The sequence below is a fragment of the Tupaia chinensis genome, unplaced genomic scaffold (genome assembly GCF_000334495.1).
Source record: "Tupaia chinensis unplaced genomic scaffold, TupChi_1.0 Scaffold000047_1, whole genome shotgun sequence".
Classification (NCBI taxonomy): domain Eukaryota; kingdom Metazoa; phylum Chordata; class Mammalia; order Scandentia; family Tupaiidae; genus Tupaia; species Tupaia belangeri.
Genome location: NW_006159505.1, coordinates 8,018,039 through 8,026,207, shown reverse-complemented (window position 1 = coordinate 8,026,207; position 8,169 = coordinate 8,018,039). Strand labels below are relative to the sequence as shown.

At 46.5% G+C, this 8,169-nt stretch overlaps 1 protein-coding gene across 2 annotated transcripts in view; it reads left to right on the top strand.

Moving 5' to 3' along the window:
- Window positions 1-6: 6 nt before the first annotated feature.
- The window catches only part of NADSYN1 (NAD synthetase 1), a 63,264-nt gene continuing 55,101 nt past the window's right edge, over window positions 7-8,169 (top strand). For both annotated transcript variants that reach the window (XM_006141093.2, XM_027774440.1), the window contains exons 1-3: window positions 7-145; window positions 778-838; window positions 6,385-6,501. In XM_006141093.2, the coding sequence (XP_006141155.1) occupies window positions 61-145; window positions 778-838; window positions 6,385-6,501 (263 nt within the window). In that variant the 5' untranslated portion in view covers window positions 7-60. The remainder of the gene's footprint in view (window positions 146-777; window positions 839-6,384; window positions 6,502-8,169) is intronic.

The window sequence follows — 8,169 nt, the reverse complement described above, 5'->3', positions numbered from 1 at the left end:
GAAGTGCCGTTGCACCCGCCAACGTCCAGCGGGCCTCTGTTCTGGGCGGCTGGAGGCAGGATGGGCCGGAAGGTGACCGTAGCCACCTGTGCGCTCAACCAGTGGGCTCTGGACTTCGAGGGCAATTTGCAAAGGATTTTAAAAAGTGAGTCTGGAGGCGGCCTGGGACGGGAGGGGGGCGAACGTCCTTCCTTGCTTAGTGGCGCTGGCCTGTGACGCACGCACAGCCTGACCTTGTGTAAACGTGCAGCCACGGGCGTGAGGACAGATAAGATCATAGATAATGACTGCTCTGTACGCATCTCATCAGAGCACAAACAAATCTATCAGAGTTGTGTTGAAGAGAGGCTGACTCTGGTGGCCAGAGCTTGGCTCCACCCAGCTGACCTCTCCTTCAGGCGTGTTGGAAGCTGCTGCACAAACCCAGGTGGGTGATGGTATCTGGCTCTGGTACCACAGCAGGGTTGTAATCCTTCAACTCCTCCCATTAGCTGGTCTTGGGCATCTACTTGTTAATCAGCTACCAGGGTGTGACTTCTCCTCCTTCCCTGTGGTGCCAAGGGTCAGTCCTGCAGGCCCTCCCTGTTTTTCATTTCCTGCAGGTAAAAACAGATGCTCGCCTCTGCTGCTCAACTGTCAACAAGAGGACTGGATACATGGGGCCAGGGAGATCACAGAGAATTTTTATTTGTTTTTATTGTACCTACTGCAGCAGTATGTTTTGTCCGCCTTTGATGTGTGGGTACTGAAATTGCCCCTCTCTCTTTACGCACATAGGTATTGAAATTGCCAAAAGCAGAGGAGCAAGATACAGGCTTGGGCCAGAGCTGGAAATATGGTGAGTCCAGACACACAAACACCCAGGGGTAAGCGAGCAGTGCTATCTGCATCTGCTTGCCTTAGCTGAAAGGGCAAGGACGAAGGGGACAGTATTGAGAGCTGTGAACATGCCAAGCCCATTCAGAGGCTACCAGCAGCCTGAGTACACTTGGTTGATGCCTCGAATCCCTGAGATAGAGCAGGCCCAGGAAGGCTGATAATTCTAGATGCCTATGTTGAGTAGTGAGAGGATGCGAAGTTTTACCAGGGACTGATTTCAAAAGCTAGACTGGGGCCAGCAGTTAGTGTAATGGCTATGTCGCTGGATTCCCATGTTGTCTACCGTGGTTCAAGTTACGGACCTGGTGGCTTAAACTCACTCCGGGCACGTGTGTATGCTTGCACAAGATCCTGAGAGGAGAATGGAGGAGAAGGGATTGCAGTGTGGCCATCCCCCCTGGGGGATGATTTCTCGCTCTCTGTCTCTCTCTGTCTCTCTGGCAAGCACGTGTGCCTTATAGCAAAAACCTCTCAAAAAAAAAAAAAAAGCTGGGCTGCTTCTGTGTTACTATTTCCCTTCTGCTGTGGTCTGAGTGTTTGTGTCCTCCCACAAATGCAACCTAACCCTCAAAGTGATGGTATTAAGAGAGGGGGCCTTTGGGAGGTGATTAGGCCACAAGGGTGCAGCCCCCATAAAGGGGATTAGTGACTTTCCGGCCAGCCCGTTTGTCCCTTATACCAAAAACCCCAAAAAAAAAAAAAAAAAGCTGGGCTGCTTCTGTGTTACTATTTCCCTTCTGCTGTGGTCTGAGTGTTTGTGTCCTCCCACAAATGCAACCTAACCCTCAAAGTGATGGTATTAAGAGAGGGGGCCTTTGGGAGGTGATTAGGCCACAAGGGTGCAGCCCCCATAAAGGGGATTAGTGACTTTATGGAAGAGGCCCAAAGGAGCTTGTCTGCTCCTTCCGCCATGTGAGGCTACATAGAATATACTGTCTTTGAGGCAGAGGCTGGGCCCTCACCAGGCACCAAATCTGTGATGCCTTGATCTTCAACTTCTCAGCTTCAGACCTCAGAGCAGTATCTTTCTGTTGTTCATAAATTGTCCACTGTAAGGCATTTTGTTATAGCAGCCTAAGAAGACTGAGATACCTTCCCAATTTTCATTTTTTCATATTTGGCCTTGAAAAGTTTTCATTCAAGGATCAGCAGGTGGTGTAGTGGTTACATTGCTGGACTCCCACATGTTCGGCCACGGTTCAAGTCCTGGACTCAATGGCTTGAAAATCCCTCCAGGTGCATGTGCATTGCATGCCCAAGATCCTGGGAGGAGAATAGAGGATAAGGGATTGGACTTGTCGCTGTCCCCCCCTCATTATTTGTCCCCTACCTTAGTTTGCTCTTGTTTCTAGACTCAGAGTAAGTAGGCAGTCTTTTTCCAGAGGTTTCTAAATTACTCCTGAGATAGCTTTCTCTGTAAGATAAAGCCCTTCCCTTCTCTAAAGATTTTGGGCATGCACACACACACACCTGGCGTGAGTTTCAAGCCTCCAAGTCTGGGAATCAAACTACAGTCAGCCACATGGTAATCCATAGAAAGGATGTTGATTTTGCATCTTAGAATCTTGACTTCAAGTAGCGCTGTTTCTCCCAAGAGCATTTACAGCCTTCATTTAATTCATTCTTTAAGAAATTCTCACCTAACTGACAGGGGCAATGAGATTCCAGGGTACCTGAGGTCTTCTAGCTTCTATTCCTGAGCTCTAGGCTTGATGTTTCAGTCTGCCCTCTGTGGCTAAACATGTGCATACCTGTCACTGGGTGATTTATAGGAACAGAGGCTTATTCAGTTCAGTTTGGAGTCCCAAGGTCAAGGGGCTGCATCAGGTGAATCTTCTTGCTGATGGATGACATGGTAGGTATTACATGGTGAAACAGAATAAGCATGCATCCATGTCTCTGTCTCATTCTCTCTGTTTATAAACTCCCAGGGTTCAGTCATGGAGGGGCCTCACCCTAATGGCCTAACTATCTCCCAAAGCCCTACCTTGCAACACCATGATTGGATTAAGTGTTTGCTCTCTTATTGCCCTTACAATGGCTCACCAAATTTTCACACATGAATTTTAGGAGAACACATTCAAATCCCAGCACTTGATCTTTATGTTCTGTCTGTTTCTTGCCCCCAGAAGAGTTGTAATAGATAGCCCAGTTCTTTTAACCTCATTACTGCCTAGATACTTAGAGTTTAGGTCTTCGTATTTTTTTCTGACCTTTTCTTCCCCCTTTATAAGAGTCACATACACCTTCCGCTTTCTAAATCTGGATCTATGATTTTTAAAAGGGGAGAATTTTTAACTAAAGGACCCCAGAATGATATCTTCCCATCAGATAGTTTACAGCATGCTCAGCAGGTGGTCATTCAATATTTGCAACACTTCACAAAGAGGAAACTGAGGCAGAAGAGGAGCTAAGTCACTTTCCTAAGCCTCTCTTCTTCATAGACCGAGTTCAGCTCCAACCTCACATGATGCACCTGACTGAGAAGGAGAGCCAGTGATCGGAGTGTGCTCACTTGTAGATCTAGAGGCCCTCATCTAGGAACGCCAGCTGTTTTCTTAGAGCCAAGTTTGCAGACTTTGGAATGGAAAGCTGCCATTTGATTGGGTCCTGGGCACTTCCTGATTAGCCTCTTTATAAATTGTCTCTCCAGCTGCTTGGCCAACTGAGGGATGAGAGGTCACTAGTAGCTGGATGCCAGGCAGCAGGGCATCTGACATTGCAATGGTATTTGGTATCCCACATGGGCCTGGGAGCTCTTTGGGAAAGAAAACCCATGGAATAGGAATCTGCTGGAGAGGAGACATCTTAGGCTTGTTCCATTACTGGGGCATCTCCTTCATACCTTTTTCATCTGAGAAGCAGGACTTTTCTCAAACCAGAACCAAAGGCAGGGAAGAATCTTCTTCCAGGCATTAAAAATGGCAAATGGCTGGGACCAGCATTTTGGCTATGTTGCTGGACTCCCATGTAGTCAACTGTGGTTCGAGTCGCAGATCCGGTGTCTTAAACTCACACCAGGTGCATGTGCGTGTGTTCCCAAGATCCCAAGAGGAGAATGGAGGAGAAGGGATTGTGGCAGGGCCATCCCCCGCCCCAGGGGGTGATTTCTTGCTTTCTCTCTGTCTTTCTGGTGATCGCACATGCCCTATAGCAAAAACCTCTCAAAAAAACAAAACAAAACAAATGGCAAATGGTAGTTTTGAGGTTTATGTCGGTGTGTGCAATGTTTGCTTAGTATTTTGAAGTATTCCTTCTGGGCTGCTGCATAGTAGAAAGGAAAACTTTTCGAAGACTTAAAGGTGTTTTGCAAGTATTCTTTTACTGCTGGAAACTTCATTTTATTATTAGAACCCCCTATGCTAAGAAATTGCTCTCAAGCCAGTCTTCACCTTGTTTATTCATCCATTCATTCATTCCTAGAGAGAGAGAGAAGCAAAACAGCCAATCCCCACTGGCTTTCCATGCTGCAGTTCACCCTTAGTCTCAGCTGGCCTGGATCACAGGCACATGTGTACCCTGCATGTCCAGGGAACCCTGGGACACAAACTCAGGATCTTTCCCATGTGATTCCAATTGCATTGGTGCTGCACCATCACCTGGCCCCAGTATTCACATTTTTGACATCATGTAGCATCAAATTACAGTTACAATAGTCCCTGGGCTGTTGTAACAAAGTACCACAGACAAGGGGGTTTTAAACAGTCTTATGGTCTAGAAGATCTCAAGTCCAAAAGCAGGTTATCAGCAGTACTGTGCTCTCTCAAGGCTCCAGGGAAGAATTCTTTCTGCTGCTTTTAACTTCTGTGAGCTCCAGGTGGTCCTTGACTGTGGCTGCCTCACTATGGTCTCTGCCTCTGTTGTACGTAGCCTTCCCACTTCTCCAGGTCATCTCTTCTGCCTCTTGTAAGGACACTTGGCACTGGCTTTAGCACCCACCTTCAAAATCCAGCATAGTCTCGGGAACCAGCAGTTAGCGTAATGGCTATGTCGCTGGACTCCCACGTAGTCGACCGCGGTTCGTGTCCTGGACCCGGTGGCTTAAAACTCACGCCGGGCGCGTGTTCGTGCGTGCCCAAGATCCCGAGAGGAGAATGGAGGAGAAGGGATTGCGGCGTGACCATCCCCCCTGGGGGGTGATTTCTCGCTTTCTGTCTCTATGTCTCTCTCTGTCTGTCTGGCGAGCGCACGCGCCCTACAGTGAAAATCTCTCAAAAAAAAAAAAAATCCAGCATAGTCTCATCTCAAGATACTTATTTACATCGACACTCTTTTTTTTTTTTAAAAAAAAGAGTTATTTAAATGTATTTATTTATTTTAATTTGATGAGGGGGCGGGGAGAAAAGGCAAGCAAGCCACCAGGTCTGGGACCTGAGCCGCGGCTGACCATGTGGGAGTCCAGCAACCTTAACCACCATGCTACCCACCGGCCCCAACAAAGACTCTTTTCTAAAAGAATTAGAATGTGGACATTGCATTCAGCCTCCTACCAGCATCTATGGTGAGATACTCAAAGGTAGCTGTGAGTGTGGAATTTGGAATGTTTACTAATGATCTTACTTTCCTAAAGAATGTGTTTCTGTCAAGCATTGTTTCTTTCAACTCCTTTCCTTGTAATCAGTGTAATTGTGTCCACATGAAAGGTTAAAAAAGAATTGTAAAGGTAGGCATTATTAAATTTTTTTTGGATAGGTTTTTGCTATAGGGTGCGTGCGCTCACCAGAAAGACAGAGACAGAGCGACAGAAAGCAAGAAATCACCCCCCAGGTGGATGGCCACACTGCAATCCCTTCTCCATTCTCCTCTCGGGATCTTGGGCATGCACGCACACCCGCCCGGCGTGAGTCTCAAGCCACTGAGTCCGGGACACGAACCATGGTCGACTACGTGGGAGTCCAGCGACATAACCATTACACTAACTGCTGGTCCCGATGTGAGAATTTTTCGTAGTAACTATTGGGTTGTCAGAAAACTCATGATGTATTTTTCTTTTTCTTTCTTTTTTTTTTTTAGGGGGGTAGATTTTTTTTACTTTAGAATGTATGTGCTTGCCAGAGAGAAAGAAAGCAAGAAATCACCTCCCAGAGGTATGACCATGCCTCAGTCCCTTCTCTTCTATTCTCCTCTAAAGTTTTTGGGCACACTCACATACACACTCAGCGTGAGTTTCAAGCCTCCAGGCCTAGGAATCGAACCGTAGTCAGCTATATGGTAGTCCAGTGATGTAACCATTATGCCATCTGCTGGTCCCAATGATGTATTTTTTATACAAAAATGTATCATGACTATTCAGACAGTCCAACAAAAACTAAGAGAAAGGGACAGGAGCCCAGTGTTTCCTAATTTCTAGTAAAATGTATTGTTTTCTGTCACAGTGGTTCTAACTTTGGCTGCCCAGTTGAATCACCTGGGAGGCTTTGAAGAAACAGTCATACCTAGGCACAGCCTGACTCGATTGATCTACAGGTTCTTGACCTCTGGGCTCGCTTGCATTTCTCTCTGCAGTGGCTACGGATGTTGGGATCACTTTTACGAGTCGGACACCCTGTTGCATTCACTTCAGGTCCTGGCTGCCCTCCTGGAATCTCCAGTCACTCAGGATATCATCTGCGACGTGGGGATGTAAGTGCCAAGGTGAACGTGTAGAAGGGCAAGCTCAGAAAAATGGCAAGTCCAAGGACACGATGACCCAGCACCATCCTACAGTCAGGGATATGGAATGTGCACAGGTCGAAAGATACAAAAACACCTCTATTGGAAAATGGGTTTGTTCTAGCTCCGCCCCACAGCCACCCAGTATCCCTCACAGAGGCAGCTCTTGAAAGCATTTTTCATTAGTTCTTTCTGGAAGCTTCTTTGCATACATGAACACACCTTGTACAATCAGGAGCACAGTGTTCATCCCATCATAGGCAGAGAGCTTCAGTCACCTCATGGCGAGTTTCGGGATGGTTCCACATCACTCCACATTGTTCCACATGACATAGGCCTCATGGGTGCAATGCCCCATGGTGGGACTCTGGCCGTTCTATGTGGTATGTGTCTGTGCCACACTTGGCATAGCGAGGCCCCCAGCGAAGAGCTTTCCATCCTGTTGTTTATCTCCTTCAGCTCTGCTGTAACTGGCATGCTATGGTGCCTTTACTTTCTGTTTTCTTAGCATTTGCCTGGTGTATATTCTCCTGCCCCTTCACGTTGGACCTTGCTGTCACATTTGGTCCATAGACTCTCTGTTAAGCAATGCATAGATGGGATTTTTAATCTGATCTCTTCATATTGGTGACAGTTTTGATATTGTGGACTGTATTAATTTTTTGTTGCTGCTATGACAAATTTCTACAAGCACAAAACATAAAAGTAATAACATTTTTATCAGATTGCTCTGGAAGTGATGTGAATGAACAAGTCTAGCCTTGTGGAGGATCTGGAGAGGATCTGAGTCCTTGCCTTGCCCAACTTCTAGAGGCTGACCTCTGCTTCTCTGCCCTCCTTCTCATATGGACCCTTGTGATTATGTTGGGCTGCTGACACAGCCCGGGATAATCTCCCCATGTCAAGGTCTTTATTTCATCATCGCTGTCAAGTCCCTTTTACCATATAACGTAACTTCACGGGCTCCAGGAATTACAATGTGGTATCTTAGAGAGGGCCATGATTCAGCCAACCAAGGTCACTTGATTAAATTTCAGAATCACAAGGTTTTCTTTTTATTTTCCATATAATTTTTAAAATTTTTAGTTGTTATTATTATTATTAAATTTGCTATAGGACAAGTATGCTCACCTGAGAGAGACAGAGAGACAGAGAGAGAGAGAGAGTGAAAGTGAGAAAGCAATCCACCACATCCAGTATTCGAACCATAGTCAGCCATGTGAGAATCTAGCACCTTATCCACCAGGCCACCTGTCAGTCCCAGTCACTAGTTTTTAATTTTTGTTTTCTTTTTTTATTTTACTTCTGTTGTTTTTTTTTTTCTACCTCCCCCCAACATCTTCTCTGCTGGCTTGGAATTTATAATTTATGTTTTTTCTTGGGCGGGGGTTTACCATAGGGCTTGTGCACTCACCAGAAAGACAGAGAGAGACAGAGAGACAGAAAGTGAGAAATCACTCATCCGGGGGATGGCCACAGAACAATCCCTTCTCCTCCATTCTCCTCTCAGGATCTTAGGCACGCACGCACATGCACCCAGTGTGAGTTTAAGCCACCGGGTCCAGGACTCGAACCATAGTCGATGACATGGGCGTCCAGCAACATAGCCATTACGCCAACTGCTGGTCCCTATAATCT